The 19,105-nt window shown below is 40.5% G+C and overlaps 1 protein-coding gene across 1 annotated transcript in view; it reads left to right on the forward strand.

Annotated features, from left to right (window-relative positions):
* gab1 (GRB2-associated binding protein 1) overlaps positions 1-17,596 on the forward strand; it is a gene marked incomplete at its 5' end in the record, with an annotated part of 49,328 nt that extends 31,732 nt beyond the window's left edge. Inside the window, 10 exons of the mRNA XM_079219725.1 lie at positions 1,169-1,334; positions 4,904-5,129; positions 5,809-6,494; positions 8,244-8,338; positions 8,753-9,053; positions 11,297-11,389; positions 12,576-12,669; positions 13,297-13,420; positions 15,543-15,671; positions 15,769-17,596. Coding sequence (XP_079075851.1) covers positions 1,169-1,334; positions 4,904-5,129; positions 5,809-6,494; positions 8,244-8,338; positions 8,753-9,053; positions 11,297-11,389; positions 12,576-12,669; positions 13,297-13,420; positions 15,543-15,671; positions 15,769-15,927 — 2,073 coding nt within the window. The 3' untranslated portion in view covers positions 15,928-17,596. The remainder of the gene's footprint in view (positions 1-1,168; positions 1,335-4,903; positions 5,130-5,808; positions 6,495-8,243; positions 8,339-8,752; positions 9,054-11,296; positions 11,390-12,575; positions 12,670-13,296; positions 13,421-15,542; positions 15,672-15,768) is intronic.
* Between the last annotated feature and the right edge of the window lie 1,509 nt (positions 17,597-19,105).

Below are 19,105 nucleotides of genomic sequence, written 5' to 3' on the forward strand. Positions count from 1 at the left end.
CAGAACAATACTGCCCAGGCTGAAAAGCCTTTTGACAGTGTTGTAACTTGTTTTATTACATGATTTACTCTTATTGTGAAGAGCATGTAAACAGGAAGTGCTTTTACTTTGATGGCATAAAGTACAGTGATACGTGCTTGTTGACGCTAACTAATGTTGATGTTACGTGTGGAATATATATACATGTCGGGTGCAAGAGCGCGTTCTCAATCGCTTTAACAGTTGTAATACTGCAGTGCACCAGTAAAGTGATTCCGTTCATACAGACGTGTCTTGTCCTCATTAGAAGCTCCACGTCATTACAGACAGATGCACTTGATGGTATTGGAGTGTTGTATTGCTTTGCAATATCCTTAATCCTAGGGAACCTGGAGAGAACCTCCCAGTTGAATCCGGGCATTCCGTCTCCGTCTCATCCATTCCCCGCTTCCCTCCTTCTACACACCAGCAGCTACGGCACTCAAATCACTCAGATCGAGTTCTGTGATAGGTTGTTCATGCAGGAAGTGTCGTGTGACTCGCGCGCCGCTAAAAGAGAACTTTTCGGACTGGTACAAATGGCTTGAGTAACGCAGGAACGCGCGTTACTGAGGTCTAGTAAAGTAGTGTAGTTACCAATATTTTGAGTGTAATGCGTTACTTTGCTTCGTTACCTATAAAAGTAATTACGTTACTGTAATCCGTTACTTTGTAACTCGTTGCCCCCCAACACTGTCTAAAATAAGCTGTGAATAACAACCGTACAAATATTTGGAACAACTAACTTGATTAGATGTTTTCCCAGCAAAATAAAATATATATTTGTGTGGGAATTATGATCTGTTTAACTTCCCAGCACCAGCTCTAACTAGCTTATAATACATCATTAAAACTACTATTGCCAATAGTAGTCATAGTAAGTATTTTAAATAGAAATATAATCAATATTTACTCATTTGAATCGTGTGTTTTTATGCAAATAAGTGATATAGATATGAATAATAATGTAAAAGAATAACATTTCACATGTTTGACATGTTACACTGAGTTTGGAAGGACTTTTTATTTCAGCTCTACTACTTATCTATACGAAATAGCTTTCTTATTCATTGGCTGTAAATATTTACTTTATTTTTGTATTTGTTTGTGACTGTCATATTAAACTAAGACTTGTTTGTGAACGCTTCAGGTGGACGCTGGGCTGACGTTCAACAAGAAGGACCTGGAGCACAGGTTCATATTCGACATCAAGACCATTGACCGCGTCTTCTACCTGGTGGCTGACACAGAAGACGAGATGAATAAGTGGGTTCGCTGCATCTGCGACATCTGTGGATTTAACCCCACTGATGAAGGTAAACATTGGCATTAGATGGTTAACCACACATCACTGCTGCATTACATCAATATTGCTTCACCCTTAGGCAAGATGGAGACGGTAGGGATTGAAGTTTGGCTTCACCAGGACTGATTTCACACAAAGTTGAAGTTAAAACCACATGTAATCACCCGCATACCATGGATTTTACATTTTGTGCCATTTGGTCAGATATCTTGGGATATCCAAATCTGAAGTTTGAATTGCATTAAGTGTTTAAACAACATTTCTATGAAGAACAGGTCTTGAAAAGAACAGATTGAAAGTTAGAAAAAGATAGTGGTAGATATGGTTCAATACATCTGAAGTGAGGAACAGCCTTGAAAACATTTATTCTGTTACTTTGGACTCTGAGGCAGAAGTCTGTGATTGCATTGATTATAGCCCAATAGCTAAATATGAACCAGCATTATCATTTTGTTGTTGACTAATCTATTGATAAAATGATAAAATACCAAACAGTTCATCCTCTGAGATCCTCAGAGCAATCCGTCAACCGTTATTTCCACCTGCTGTTGCCAATATGACAGTAACCAGCCCTATAGAATTACCAGTGTAATATTTAACAAAGAAAAATTATTCACAGACACAATTAAGTTTCATTATTGACCTCACATGTCACTCCACAGTAATGATTGTGTGTTTTCATACAGTATTGATCGTTTCATGCATGCACCAACAGTCTTTTTTGAACACCTTCTATAATGTATGTGCATAAATAGAGGAAAAGCTGAATTGCTGTGTAGCAGCTTCATAGCAAGTATATTTCCAGAGTCAAACAATAACAGATTAGCTAAAGAGTTGATGTCTCTCTCTCTCTCTCTCTCTCTCTCTCTCTCTCTCTCTCTCTCTCTCTCTCTCTCTCTCTCTCTCTCTCTCTCTCTCTCTCTCTCTCTCTCTCTGTGAAGGCCTCTATTCAGCATAGTTCTCAGCAGAGGTCTAATGATCCATGTGTTGTGTTAAATCTCACGTTACCCTCGTCCCCAATACTGTATAATCAAATCATTGTGTTCCTGTCGGTCTCACTGCCCCTGTTTCGTTCTTTCCCTCTTATCTGGTTGTCATTGTCTCTCGTTTGCGTACTCTTGTTTCCCTCTCTGTCCTCTGTCTTCGAGCCTAATTGCAAGTGTTGCTATTTGCATCTCAGTTCTATTATTTCCCCCCCGTCCTCGACTAAATATGCCAGTATTTGAATGTGATGAGAACGATTTCACTGACTTGCACATCTCTCCACTAAGAGTCTTTTAGGAGAGGAATGCACATTTCAAACCTGGCAACTGAGTCACAGATTATGCTCCTCCACGGTCTGCTTCGACTATGCCCCCACCTCTGTTACATAGCTAGTGTTGCAGGGCAAGCCCGATAACGCTCTTCAACGCAATCATTGAAACTGGCTGTTAAAACCCTCATGTGCAAACAAACAGTGAGCCCATTCAAGGAGAAACTGGGTCTGAAGACAAAAATCCTTGCAGATAGCCCTCCTCGCAATTCCTGTTACAAAAGAATGTCCTTGGCTCCTTCTTTAGCACTCGCTTTCACTCCTCTGCGTGTTAGACCCAACTGAGTGCTCTGTCGTGTGTGGCCACACTATAGTGCTTCATAGCTGGCCTGATATTAGAGGAGGGAACATTCGGAGAGACGGTGGAGGAGGTAAAGATGAGTATGAGCGGGATTTAGGGGATTTTCCCTTTTCCTGTATGAATCGGCACTTCAACAAACACATGTGGGGGAAAAGGGAAGAAGATAGCAGAGGCGTAAATGATGCACCATGATTAGAGAAGTTGACTTTTTAAAGACGATAAAGAGGTGACCTTCCGAGAGAAAACCATGTCTGTTATAGGAGAGAGTGGGAGGAGAACTGAGAAAAAAGTAGAAAGATGTGCAATGAATACAGATATACTAGTTCACCAAGCATACGCATCAGCCATCTTGGCTCTCAGTGCAGTGCAACAATCAGCTCGAGCAGAAGGGTTTGAAAAGGACTCTGGTATTTGTGTGACAAAGCAGAGACCTTGAGGAAATGCTGTCTGAGGAGGAGTGTGTGGGACGCTGATGGCGAACACCGTATTCAGGCTGTTCACGAACAAATTATGCATTTAAGTGGGTTTCATGCGTATATGTGTGTTGGATGTGAAGAGAAAGATGAAAATACAAATTCATGGTGATTTTTATTTTTGAGTACATTCACAGCAATGACTGGAGTGCACTGTAACTTCATATTAGCTTTCAGTGCCAGTGCTAATGAGGGAATCTTGTCACACATGTCACACCTACGTATATCATGTCCTTCCCCTCAAGTTGGACAGTGCGCTTTACATGAAAAGGTTTGAGTTCTCCCCGAAATCTTCCACCCAAGTAGGAAGTGAGGTTTTAGACTCTTGTGACTTGTTGTTGGCAACAGGCTAACAGCTTTGGATCTATTCTAAAGAGATATCTGAGATTTGTCCTCTAGTTGTTGAGTCTCCGGTTCAGAAATTACAGACTCGTAAAGTTGATGGAGTGTCAGTGTGGTGACTGTAGACTGTTACATTGGGTTGCTAGGAAACAGCTTGGGTCTAAGTTTACTCAGCCAGTTGACATTGGCAAACACAGCTCACTGTTTACGTTCTGCTTAATATCATCAGTCACCAGCATCACCCGCGCGGACTCAGTGGGCTTTACAGGGCCACAGTAGGAGCAGGGCCCGGCTTCCTGGGATGACTGAGGGTTCAGCTGGAACAAAAAGGCAACACTGGTTATTATCCAGCATTATGCTTATAATAGGACAAGTACAAATCTAGTCAATTCAGTATGAGATGTCCATGAAATAAATAGGGCAATAAAAGAACTGATGGATCCTTCAAACGTCCATCCACCTGATGCCTTACATAACATTAATGTGATATTCTAATGAATGCTGCCTGTTGCCGTGATTAATAACCGCAAAGCCACTGAACAATATGTAAGCCTCAACAGCCATTCATGGACATCTGCTGAGCCGTGTCCGACAGATCTCGATGGCGTCTCATCTTTTGGCATCAATTGAATCAGTTGATTACGGTCCTAAGAATAATGCAAGTCAGTCATTTCTGGCCTTTTTGTACAATATATCAATGGTTCTCAAGCTTTTTTCACCGTTGTACCCCCTGTGAAATATGTTTTTATCCCCTGACCAGTGTAAAGCATTTTGGTTGGGAAAAAAAGCTGTTATACACAGCGCTGTGCTCAGTGTCTGATTTAATATAGAATATATACAATTCAGTTTATGAACTTATATTTTATTGAATATTTATTAATTAACTATTTTTTTTTACCCCCTGGAGTGCCTTCCCGTACCCCTATTTGAGAACCACTGCCATATAGCATCCCTGAAGTTTAAGGCTTAATTTCATAAAAAGTGTATGAAATTCTTTTGTTTTTAGTGGAGGTGATCGTTACTTCAGTGGCAGTGGCCGTGTCCCACCTCCTCTCCAGTCATCTGTGACAAACCTTGTATTTTCTAAAGAAGATATTACGTAAACAGTCGTGAGAGGAATTAACCCCAGCCCTCTTGTTTCTTTCCTACAGAGGCAGCAAAAGCTGCTCACCAGTCAGCCATGGGAGGCCTGGTGGTGGACACCGCACCACACCCGGCACTGGGCAACATCGCCGGTCCAGCAGCAGTGCTGTCCAGTGTGCCCCCTCCATACCAGCCGGTCAATGTGCGACACCTGGAGTCTCAGTCCAGCTCAGAGGAGCCCCAGGATTACCTGTGGCTCGTCAACTGTGAGAGCAAAAAGCCTGAACCCAACAGGTGAGTTTGTGTCCACGTGTGCTTATTGTGTGCATGAGTCTCCGTATTCACTTTGCTGTAGTGCTACACAGTGACATAAGCTTCTCACTGAATATTTTTCCAACCCATTTCTTCTTTTTGTACATGTCATCTGTACTGCCACTCTTGTCCTTGTCTCTGCTGTGTGGCGTGTAGCTCAGTGCAGCGTCACTCTCCATTGGAGGGAGACCAGGAGTATTTGCTCCTGGAGGAATGTGAGAGCAAGACTCTTCCTCTTCAGGCTAGTCTGTGAGTGGCCAGCCATCCAGCTGGAACTGCCTGCTTGTGTGTGGAGTGCTGTACGTGTTTAAAAAAAAAAAACAAGGCGGATCAACAGCGACACTTAGAAACTTCACAGCTGTAGATTTTCACGGCGTCTGTAGATCAGAACTGACTGAGTTGTACTCTACCCAACGCTTTTCGTTGCCTGCATGTTGAAAACGGCATTCGCCCAACATCTTCTGAGAAAAGAGATGCTAATATAGCTAGAGGTGCCGAGATGAGTGACAAGATGTCTGTATATAATGTGTTACTTATGTTACTAACCTTGGCTTGCAGACAATGCTGTGAAGGCTTACCTTGACTGAGTGGATTTCTTTGCTGGCCAAAATCAATTGTGCATATCTAATTCTCTGGTGTGATTTGTATATTGTCTCCCCAGAGCTCATGCTGAGTGTTCCAAGTCTACCTCTTCAGAGACAGACCTGAATGACAACCTCCCCTCTCACCGCACGCCCACATCCTCCACCTCCTCAGCTAAACACACCTCGCACAACGGCTTCTTCCCACAGCACCCGGCCCCTGCCTCCGCCTCTTCCATCTACGACTCGCCTCCATCACGCTGTGCCTCTCTATCAACTGACGCCGGCCTTTACCACCTCCCTCGCAGCTACTCTCAGGACACTGTGCTGCTCCCAAAGTCAGCCTCCTCCCCTGTGGCCCATCCGGACAGCGGGGATGCCTCTGAGCTCTACGTCTTCAACACACCGTCACGGAAGCCCTCAATGGAGTCACAGATGCGCAACCTTTCCATCAGTTATGATATCCCACCTACACCTGGCGCAAACTGTACCTACCAGGTGCCCCGCACTTTGTCAGTTTCGACAGGTGTAGGAGGCTCAGAGTGTGGGGGAGATGCAGTACCCCCACCCAGACCGCCCAAGCCTTCGCTCAGTTCCACCTCAGGACCCCCACCGCCCCCAGCTGAGCGCTCCCCTACGGACACCTATTATGTGCCTCGCTCAGCATCAGAGACGGACGGAAACTACTGTGTGCCTACTAGTGCTGGGAATAAGGCTTTACGCAGCAACACTATTGGCACAGTGGACTGTTCACGCCTCCGCAAAGGTTTGTGTCGGGGAGTTCGTCTTCTTTTTTTCTTCTGTTGTTGGAGTAGAGATTTCCTCTGCCTTGGAAAACCACTATGTTTTATGGTCTTAAAATTAAATATGAATTTAATGTAATGTTTGATAGGACACACACATTGACAAAGCCACTTTCCTTTTTCCAATTTTAACCTTTAAGTGCAGTGATATTTTGTATCAATCTTGTATGGCTTTTGCAGAACTTTTAGGTCGGCATTTGGGACCTTTTTTACAGTCTTTTAATGGATGACATCACAGGAGCTCTCGACATGTTTTCTTCATACCTTCATCCCTATTTTTGGCCTTACTTTGTTATGTTCACAAAATATTCAAATTATCAAGAGCTTATCAGACCTTAACACAAAGCAGAGAGTTTTCTGCAGATCTCTTGACTATTAAAGGCCTTGATGTTATACGGTCATACGTTAAGAATCCTCTTCATAGGTCCTTGCTTGTGGACAAGTGCATCCCCTCTGTTGCATCACTGAAACTACAGATATCTTTTGCTAGTTATTAGCAGAACCCTCTTTCTTGTACATGTACTGTGCTATACCGTCACTTACCGTGGGAGCATTGGGGCTGTCTTCTCAATCTGCCAAAACACCCCATATTATCTATTTAAGTAGGGGTTTACAAGTCCATGTAACACAACAGCAATGTTTGTGCACCCTCATCTCTTCCACTGTGTATCAAAGCAAGAGAAGATTCTGCTAAAATCTGACTAATCAGATATTATTTGGAGACCGGAGATGCATTTTATAATGAAAGTTGAGTATAATTAGAAAATAAAGCAAAGCTAATAATAAAAGGTTACATTTATAGCAGCGATTTTAAAACGATTCACCGCATCCTTTGTAGAAAGGCTTAAAATAGATGGAACACAACTTTTTGACAAGAAGAGAGAAACTTATGAAGTATGGATGGACACAACATAATATATTCTTCCACTCACTCCTCCCTCTTGTGGTGACAAATGTCATCACAGAAGTATTGGTGGCAAGATAATTGTTTACAAAACCCCAAGAGACCCTGAAGTCTTTTGGTGAAACTCAGTTATCAGCCCAACCTCCGCAAATCTCTTGTAAAATGTTCAAACTGTCATTGCACAGACGGTGAATAACCCAGCCTCATCAGACTATGCGTTGTGTGAGTTCACATTGAATGTAGTTGAGGCTGTTGTAAATATTTCACCCCACACGAGACAGGGTGGAGTGATTTAAGTCTGCCCTGCATTCTGATGACAAATAAACAGGCCAGGGTGCATTGAATGATTGAACTATTTATACTGTAAACGGGCCAATTTTAAACTTTATTTTTTCCTTTACAACTTTTCAAAGAAAGGACATTTCTAAATGCAATTATCCCCCGTGGTGGTCCCCTACCGCTAAGCGGACACTAGCACTGTTGTGGTTCTTGTGGCCGTAAGTGAAATGCATTAGCGACTGCATTAGTGCCTAATGAGAATGCAAAAAGAAATAATACTGTTCTAAACAGTAGTCATTACATACTGTATGGCTACTGAGCTCTATCCCGCTGAACAAAATAGTCTCTCCAGTCTCATGGTAACACATACTGTATTTTAATTATGCCTCTATTATGTGTGTCGTTGGGATTATGCTGTAGCATATATGTGCTTGAAATTCAGTATTTAGCTTTGATATGGGGAAACAGTATGTGCAGGATATAATATGGAAGTGTATATTTGGTCATTTTATTTATTTCTTTGTTCCAGATTTTGGATCCCAGGACTGCTATGACATTCCTCGATCATTCCCCTCTGAGAAAAGCTGTTCATTTGACTTCAATGAAAGCTTCAACAGCTACTTTGTAAGTGTTGTTCCAAGGTTCTCTTGTTTATTAACTTGCATATCTCAGAACTCATGCGTGCGCTTAAGTAGCAGTTTCCTTTTTTAAAGATACCTTTTTGAGTTTTTACAATCTTGATTCTAATTGTTATTAGAGACGTAACATTTTCAAATGTGCACAGAGAAAACACAACTTTTCTGCTTACAATAAAGTTCCGACTTTTCTCAGCTGTTCATACAATACGCTGTACTCACTGCAAATGCTGCATTCCTATCTCTACTCCCATGATGCTATTCTGTGTTGTGAATATACTTTAATACTTTAATATATGTTAAAGTTGAATATCATTAATGTTCCCCTGTGGCCTGAGTTTAGAGGCACATACCAGCTATGTTTGTCCTTTTTGAACATGTCCGTTTGCCTCGTCCCCCTCAGAAAAATAAAGGAATGATGCCAGTGGGCAGCCAGTCCACAGAAGAGGTCGACCAGAACTACGTACCCATGAATGCCAACTCGCCGTCACACCATCACTCGGGCACTTTGTCGGAGCCGATGCATGAACCGAACTATGTGCCCATGACACCAAGCACCATGGAGTTCTCATCGCTGGGAAAACAGGTCCCCCCGCCCGCCCACATGGGCTTCCGCTCCAGTCCCAAGACCCCGCCTCGCAGGCCAATGCTCAGTGACTGCCAGCCCCCGCCTGTGGACCGAAATCTCAAACCTGATCGCAAAGGTGAGAGGACAACGGGTGTCCATGCACGTGTGGTTCATAAATATTCTGTAGGTTTTATCAAGTTCATGCTGCGGGGGTTGATGTGTGCCAGAGTGTATTGTTGCTTCAGTATGCTCAGTATTCACTAATGCAACAACTGACCATGCTTTGTCTCACACTCGGCTGCTATTCTCACAGTGCTGGCTCGTGGTCATAAAGCCATCTGCACAGCATTTAATCATTTCCATCCATTCTCAATACAGTGTTTTTCTTCATCATACTTCAGTGGACAAATGTGTTTCCTAATTTTGTCTCCCTTGTTTTGTCTGGTGTGTTAAATACCATCGTATTTTTCTGTGCCCGTCCTTGACCAGCTTATTTCACCTCTTGATAAATTAGTTTAGTGCCTGCTACATCCTCTTACATCCAACACAGTAAGCTCCTTGTCAAAAGCACTTTTGTACGGAGCTCAAGAGGCCTGTAGACAGTTTTGGAGGGGGCTGGTCCCTGTGCCATGGAGTGACCGAAGCCCGGAGTGGTCACCTCAATCCCCTTTGTTCCCTTCATCTCAATGGAGCTCTCTGATGAAAGACCTAATAGCAAAGGGACTTGCAATCTGGGCAGATTGAAAGGCTGAGCAATGGGCAAAGAGAGAAAGGGAACTGATGAGGGATGTCAGGGAGACAGGGAGTCATCACGTAGGCAAACCCAAAAGCCATGGCAGTCAGTGTCACTGGAAAAAAAATAGGACGCCTTCTCAAGGTTTACACTTCCCCAGTGGGGAATCCCTCCGTGCACCACTTTTTTTTTTTCTGTGACCTCTGAATCAGTCATCTCCAAATTTGGCATGCATCATTGCGGGACTACAATGGCAAAAAGTTATACAATTATTTTTATTAACTGGAAATCGTCAGTACTCCTGAAACTTGGATGTACATTGTCAAACAGGAATACTACATTGTCATATAGGAATACTACATTGAGAGATATATATATATATATATATATATATATATATATATATATATATATATATATATACATATATATATATATATATATATATATAAAGCAAGCCTAATTTGAGGAGGAAAAACTATACCTGCTAGTAGCCAATCAATTTTCGGCAGCTCTTCGACAAAACTGTGTTTGCCCCTCACGTATTACATCCAGTCTTTAGAAATGTGTAACTATTTGAACAGAATTTTGGGGGATGTCGGTATCACTCATTTTTAGGCCTGTAGCTTTTGATCCATAATTTCCAGAAAGGTATGGCAGTAAAAAGCCCCCTTTGTAGTTTTGGCCCTTACATTTGTAGTTTATCTTGCTATGTATCACTTCCTCTCATTGGTATTGTCCAGCAAACCAGATGTTTCCTTTTTTTTCTTTGAGAATTAAATGTACTTATACTATTCATCGCGTCATCTTATTCGACTGTCTTCACCATGTTTTTTTGTTTTTTTAACGCTAATACACTGAAGTGTATCTACTACTATTGTTTTGTTCAGTGTTAAAAGAATCTCAAAATGAGATGGCATCTTGTGGATGCATTTTCATTTTATGGAACGCATTTGCAGTTGATGATTTGAAAAGTACTATAATCGTGAGTAACATCACTATTTAGTACAATATCTCATGCTGTATTGATTTTTACTTTGCATATTATTGATTTCTTTATTTACCATGAGCCATACAAGATTCCTCTGTACTGTGGACTAATTGAACTCACTACCACCCATGTCCACCTTCTGCTTCTTCTCTCTCTCTGCTTTGGTTTGCCTCCGCCATGTTGCGAGGGTTTTGACATCTGTGGTCAAGGCCAGCAAACGGCTTTTACTTTATTAACTCTATGATATGTTCAACTGACATTAATTATCATACTTTGAGATTGTGGCTCAATTGGGTTGCAGAAGTGTGTGTGTGTCTTCGTCTTCGTAACATGACATAATTTCTCAGTGTACTCTCAGTGCCTATGCACAGCTCGTTGTGCATGCACAGCTGTGATGTCAGTCTTTGTGTGGGAAGCCGTGGTGCATGGAGTGAGGTGCATGTTGGGCAGTATGGGTCTGCTGTTGTCATGACAATCATCCTCTTGAAAACTGTGCTGCACAAAAAGGTGTTTGGATGTACGCGAGGGTGTAGTTTTGTTGTTCTGCAAAGTCTCGTCTTTTTGCTTTGCATGGCAGGGAAGTTGTTACAGTAGGGCTGAACTGTTGTGATCACCAAAAATTTTATAATAAGCAAAGTCTTCTTTCACCAATCAGGTCAGAGTCCTAAAATAATAAGAGCAAAAGGTGTCGGTTTAGAGCGAACCGACTCTCAAACCGTAGGTGAATTCCCGCGGGGACGACGCAAGGGTAGGTACACGTGTATCTGAAAACTTTCCATTCCTTGACCTCTCTCAAACTCTACTTCATCTTGACTCTTTGCATGCGATGTACTGTTGGATTTCTCTTGTTTCTCCGGCCTCCGGTTTGATAAGAAACTGTGTGCAAACCAGACTCAATTAAACCGTACCTTTTAATGTTTGCTGGCTGCGATGAGCACATCCATCCAGAGCTACCCAAATAGGTTTAAGAATAAAACACGGGTGTCAGAGCTGTTGCACTAATCCAGTCTTATTTGAAATCCCAGCAGGAGGGGACTGAGTGTGCACTTCATACACGGTGGATTGGAGTCACAGCATGCCTCTCAGAATAAACTGTTACTACCACCTTATACTAACTACCTTCTCCCTCTGATGTGCCTACTTACACACAGTCAAACAAATGACTTACTAACGTTTCTTTTACAAAACATTTCTTTTTGTGTTTTTATTTAATATATTGTCCTTCCAAATATACATTCAGATGTAGCAACCACAACAGAATTATTGTCACAAGAACACTCACATGTCTCTGAAAACTAGTAGATGGCTCTTCAAGGGGAAATTGAACAATGATATCATCTAATAAAAGACACTCAGATAGATGATATCTTCTGCTTGTGTACATACAGAGTGTACTAGCAAGTTTACCATGTCTTAGTCTGGCTCCTTGCACACAATATTGCACACAGTTTTGCATTGTAGTATTGCTCAGTTGTTTTCAGTTTGTCTTGTTTTTCACCTTTTTAAAGGAAGGAAATTGGTTCAAACTATATCACACACACACACACACACACACACACACACACACACACACACACACACACATACAGTATATCAATGGTTGTTTTTGAGAACTCTGGGTGATAGAAATTAAAGGGATAAACAGGTGGGAAATACTGCTGACTATTATTAATTATTATTTAATTAATGTATTTGTAATTTATATGAATGATACTAGAGAGAGTTGCTATTTATTTATTTATTTCCAGTCTTGATCTGCATTAGTAATAATGATACGATTTAAAACTATTACAATTAAAAATTCTGAACACACAGGTTGATTTATTTCACAGTATTTACAACATTTCAGTCGTAGACCTTTCTCCTCCTTACATAAATGTAGCTAAAGTATGTTTCTTAAGCAGTGTCTGACTGTTATGTGTACTTTTCTTCAGGAAGACCAGCTCCACTTGAGATCAAACCACTGCCAGAATGGGAGGAGCCCTGTACGCCTATCCGCTCGCCTGTCACACGGTCATTCGCTCGGGAGTAAGTATCTAAAATGATCTGCAGCATTTTTTGTAGTTCTGCATTTTTGCTAACAACTAAGGGCATGTTCACACCACTCTTGAGTTTCCTGAGCCCTTTAAAAAAAAAAACCCAAAAAAAACATGCGTTTCCCTTAATAGTTGTGCTTTAAAAAAATAAATAGCTACAAAGATATGACTGCACTTCTTCTCCAAGGGTCTAATTTCGGCAGCTGATGTTACGGAAACTGTGCTTTGCCCTAACGGTTTTAAATTACCAACACAAAACACAGTTGAGTTTTCTTCTCTTTTTTGTCGTCAAAATATTATTTGGCGTGAACATTCCCTTTTGTAGTGGATACAATTAACTGAATAAGTAGGCACTAACACTTCATGCTTTACTTTAGTCACCTTGTGACCGACGTAGCACTGCTCATAGACGCTGGTCTGGGATCTGCCTCAGAGCTACATTATGCTGAATGCAGTTTATTGTCTGGTATCAGGTCTATTCCTGTGCTTTGTGCTGCAGGGACTCCGCAGGCTGCAGTGGATTTATAGCTGTGGCTGTTATGTCTGTGATATATTTTGTGTTCACCAGAGACTGTACTTGTCTGGAAGACGTTGTGTAAACATTGTGAATGCTGCTCAGTCTTTCTAGGTTTCCAATGCCAACGAGACCTGCGTCAGTGCATAGTACGGCCTCCAGCACTGACTCCGAAGACTGTGATGAGAATTATGTAGCCATGGTCTCTAATAAGTCCACAGATGAACCAGTATGTAACACACAACTATCCTCTGATATAAGAAGTTGCATGATTATTGTTTTCTAATCACAAATCGAAGATAATCAAAGCTCTGGAAAAATGTGCTCAATGTCTTATTTGATTATTATGGTGATATGTTTTTGTGGCTTGTTGAAACTATTTTAAATCATTGTTGTGTATATGAAATGTACAAAGACAGTGTTTACTACAGATGCACTGTAAATACAGTAGAGAGTATGTATGAGGCAGGCAATGTTTTCAGGGTTGAACACCATGCAACCTAGCATCTTAAGCTGTAATTGCTGCTCAGAAACTATTAGAAAGCCTATGTCCAGCTCTCACTCCTCTAAGGCATACATTAGTGTGGAAAAATAACTGGTTGCTGCAGATGGACTCCTCGCCACTTCAACTCTTTTCCTTGCAATTTCTTCTTGTTCTGCAGCTCTGCTTTCTTTATTCTCTATTTTGTTCTTTTGTTTTTCAGGTATTGTGTTCTTTAAAATAGGAGAAGCTTGTTTTGTCAAAGTACTCTTACTGTAAATCAAAAGATCGCTTTTTGTTTCATAGGCATTGGCTTAAATGACATCAAAATGAGATGTATTTTAGGCATTCTGTGATGCCTGCAGGAAGGCACAATTGGCTTATGCAACCTTAATAATAGTGGGCACATCAGCCATACATTGATGGGATGACATTTCTGTCATTGGGGTTTCTTTATCTTACAGTTAGGTGAATACTTTTCCTGTTTTTCTTGCTGTAACAATTTAACTTTTCCCAACATTTGTTTTGATATTGTCTGCTGACTTCCTGTTCTTTCGTCACTTATGTTAATTCATTTCTCCCTAGTTCCTCATTTCTTTGGCTTCACCAGACTCTGGCTTCATTCGTTTTCCTTTTCCCGCATTTCGTTCTTGACCATCTGCTGTTTCTTTTTTCCTTTGTTACTGCTTCCTTCTCACTCTATGTAGAGAGGAGTCCTTCTACTGCACAGTCCCCATCACCCCTGTAAAGAGGGAGGTGGAGGACCTTTACATCATAGAGGAGGTGAGCAGGGTTGCCAGGTTAGACGTGCATGGCCTGCTCTGTGAGAATACCAGGGGTTACCAGTTTAAGGTGTTATTATTTGATCAGACAGTCGGCAAGTTCATCGTGCATACTTTGCTGTGCTTTTATCCCTCCCCAACACCGGCTAGAAACGGTTGCTTGGGTACTCAGTTTGCAGTGCAGTGATTTTAAGATGTGAAATACCATTACTTTCATTACAATTAGTATGCACTAGTTTTGTCACCATCTTAGTTCTAATAACACCACCCCGACTTGTAGTTAGAAATTAACACTACCTATAGGTCCAACATTTACCTTTTAGTGTTGTCACAATATCATAATTTGGATTTTTCTCTAGTAACACTAAAGCTTTTTCTCCTTATCTTGAATTTGCTGTAAACCCAAAGTGATGTCACTGATCCACCACTACTTTATTTAGTTTAAAATGGGGAAAACATAATAAACTAAACAATAACATAAACTCTGCAATCTGAAAAACTACAAAAACCTTTTCAGAATTGAAATTAAAATCTGAGATACTTTGCAAAGTATTTTGTTTTTCATTGGACAGCTTTGAATCAACTGCAGTTTGGGCATGTCAGTCTGGTGCCCATTTTTCTTGGCTGTATCAGCAAAATTATGAATATACGCTTCACTGAACACACTTTTCCAGTCTGGTGCCTGTTTGATTGGACTAGCGAGATGAAAAGGTGTTCGCTGATGAACTAAGTAGTGCTGTTATTCACTGCTCTAATTTTGACAATTAGTTTACGTGGACTGATTATATTGGCTAATTGTACACACACATTTTGCTGTTTATTTTTTCCTCCTTTTTAAATGTTCCAATCCACACACCATCAGACCACCTGTAAGTACATCATCTGAAGTTCTGAAGGGCTCGCAGAACATACCTTGTGAAAGAACCAACATTTTGGGAAATCAAATCAGTCAATCTCTTGCAGTCTTAACAAACCAATATTAGTTATTGTGACAATGCTAGATTGTATTGAAGTATGACTTTGCTTCACTGACGCTGGCTTAATGTTCCTATTCAGTGAATAAAAGCATCCTTTTTTGGCTTATGTAGAACATGAAGCTCGGTGCACCCATGACTGCGGATGGTGGGAGCAGCCCGATGGTGAAGCCGAAGGGAGACAAACAGGTGGAGTACCTGGATTTGGATCTTGACTCCGGGAAGTCTACCCCACCTAGGAAGGTAGGAATGAATCAGCCCTCACATCCTGAGCCATGTGTTCACAAGTAATTTTAAAGGAACTCCAAGACAGACCTGTTTTGTGTTTTTCTTTATGAAGGTTAAAAGCAATGGAACTGGAATGGCAGTGTCGGATGAGCGTGTTGACTATGTGGTTGTGGACCAGCAACGGACACAGGCCCTTAAGAGCACACGAGAGGCCTGGAACGATGGCCGCCAATCCACTGAGACAGACACCCTTTCCAAGGGACCCAAGTGACCCTGTTGTCCCAACCGCCAACCCACCCTCCATACCCTCAAACTGTTGGGCCTTTTACACTTGTGTAGGCTCGGGTTCGGGTTCCACCTCAGCAAGATCCTTAATGTGTAGGTGGAGCTTCATAGCCACTCAACTGTTTAGTTTACACTGCTGTTAGGCCTAGGACAGCACTGTGTGTACAGTCGTAGGAAGTGGTATGAGCCAGGAATAAGCTGTTTGCAGTATGAAAGCAGGTGGAATGACTGGACTTGTCTTCGGGGGTTTAACTTAAGCAAACCCACAAACTTTGAACATTCACTGCCTCCTATATTGGATTAGTCTTTTTTTGTTTGTTCTGTTGTTCAACTTTCAATGGCTGGTGGGCGGATCCACAGTTAACATTTCCTTAAATTATAATGCTGTTTGATGTTTGGGAGTATAAATTGAATCACTTAATAACATGATCACAATACTTTATCAATGCAACACTCTACTACTTAGCATAGCTGGTTAACAGAGTTTTTTTTTTTTTGTGTTTCTCCTGTTTGAGTGGAGTGAAGTTTCCATGGGCACTGGTCACAGGTCAGTTTTACAATGTTTCACCAAATTGGTGTGGATGGCTGAAACTCACCCTGAACTGTGTTTATCGCAAACTTCAAACTTTATCTCCAAGATAATCCAGTGCGACAGAATTTCATAGTTTTATTACTTTTCTTTTTCTTTCAATGTAAAGGCAGTTGAACTCGTTCATTTTACATGTAACTAAGTGCTCAATTTAAGCTTTGGATTCACTCAAGGTTTAATCCACTGAACATGATTTAATTTCCATTTACTTTGTACGTGGAGATGCTTCAATCTGTTATAATGGAAGTGCAAAGACTGTACAAAAGTGTTATGTATATAAACAAGAAAAGTGTCCTTTATTTGTATGGAATATCCAGCATGTTTGACTTGAGGGTATGTGGATTCTGCAGGGTAGAATCCTGTGCCTGTCTTAGGTGGTATCAGGACTTGTGATAAATGAATGAATTACTGTGAGTTTTTAAAAGAAAGTGACAGGTTTTATATAAGTTATGCAAAGGTATCAAACTTAGGCTAGAGAGAGAAAATCAGGTACTTACAATACAACTAACCATTTCTAATTTATTTCTCAAGTTATTTCATCAGGTGGATGTCTTGTCCACTTTTAGCTCAGTATTCTTAATTAATTTGCTAAAGTCTGTTAAAATGCTTAGTTTGACAAGCGCCAGTCAATTAGTTTCACAAGTTCATTGATATTCCTCATTTCTCTCTCATTTTAGGTTTAATTTATTTCAAATTGAACTGGCATACAGTTTTGGGAAATTGACTGCCTCATGTGGTCAACTTGATACATCTTTTATAGACCGGGAAAAAGTCTTTGTCTGCATAAATCTGTGCTTTACTAACCTGTGAACTCTGACGCGGAAGTCCCAAGCATGTGCTACCACAAGATAAAATCATTGCTGTACATATTTTCCCATAAATTAGATTAACATGTATCATTTGAAAAATGTGCCTACCAAGTCATCTTCATTCTGCTTCACTCTTTCCTTATTGCAGTCTTTTTGTGATACAGACTGCAAAGCTGATGATGCTTTATCTTTTTTTATGAATCTCGACAGAAAATGTAAATTTTGAAAATGGACTAAATAAAATCCAACTTCTTATGCATGTATTGTCTTTCTTCAGTATGATTTCCATGATAAGAAAATCAAAATAGAAAAGAGAAGGTAAAGAAATGTTGAAGTAACTTTATGTCCTGTGCATGTTGAGTGTTCTTTTATTTTGGTTTTCTTTTCAGTCTTTTCAATCACATGCATATTGAAAAATTGATAATACCTTTCCACAAGGTCACAAGCTTGCACTTTGATCTCTAAGAATTGAAAGTTATCAAGAAAATTGCCTCGACATTCTGAAAAATTATAGCCTGCAACTATGACCATATCATCAGAATTCCTATGTCTTCAAAGGTCTAACAAGTAAACTGAACATATCTTGAATTTGAGCATTTCTAGTTTCCCTAAAGTATAAAATATGTAATATATATTTTCACTTTTTTCTTAAACCAAATAAAGGTGGCGGCAAGGACGTGGTCCATAATATTTTTGCACAAAGCAAGCATTATATTTAGATATGATATACAAATAAAAAATGATGGCAACTTTAAATCTACAGTATTTCAGGTAGACTTGGTAATTATATAACGTCTGCACATTTTAGATCATGGAGTAGGGCGTCACTTCCGGTTGGCATCTTTGGTTAGCGCGAAGAAAAAGAGGCCAACTCCGAACTTCAAAAGCAGGTTTAATTAATTAAACTCTTATAGTTGAGTTACTTATGCCAGCAGGGTATTTTGGTATTTTTGTGCTATTCTTGCACAGACTATTCAGGTAATGTCTTCATAATAGGTAAGTCGTGTTAACACACTGAAGTGCAGCGTTATCATTAGCTTCTCATAATTTAATAAAATAATACGTTTTTTGAGATGCCTCGCATTAGCTAGCTTAGCTGACTCACTACTTGACTTAATGTAAGTCAGCCAACATTAATATGGAAGTCTCCAATGTAAAACATGAGACGTCGTCATAGTCTCGTTAGGTTTGGTTGTAAAAGGTTAACTACAGGTTAACGTTTACTGACCTTTAGCTAGTTAACGTTAACAGCTAGCGGTTAGCTAGTTAAAAGGTTGGTGACGCAGCGAGCTGGAAAACCACAAAATTCGTTGACCGTGAAAATTGCCCAGTTGCCTCAAATATTAACTCTATTTTTTAAATTATTTATTTACTATTATAAGAAAGCAATAACCTTAACGCTACATATTGCGTTATTCAATCACGAGTTTTCCTTTGGGAAGGTTTAACACCTAACAAAACATTACAACATTACCACCGTGAGAGGTGACGTCACGTCACGATACAGCGTTTGGACAGTTTGTTAATTGACTTCGGACACAGCATCAACTTTATCTAGAAAGTTGTGTTTATGGTCAACTTTGCAGATGTAATGTTGGCATTGTTGGGCCAATATTTAAATATGCACTGCTTTATTGTCATAAGAACTTTTGAACCACTAGTTTTCATCCCAGTTGGATTAAATCTGTTTAAACATGAGAATTTGGGTTATTTTCCCCCTCTGCTTCACTATTCCGAGTTTTTGCTCCGGTTCTCATGATAGAAAT

This window comes from Taurulus bubalis (assembly GCF_910589615.1).
Source record: "Taurulus bubalis genome assembly, chromosome: 6".
Lineage (NCBI taxonomy): Eukaryota > Metazoa > Chordata > Actinopteri > Perciformes > Cottidae > Taurulus > Taurulus bubalis.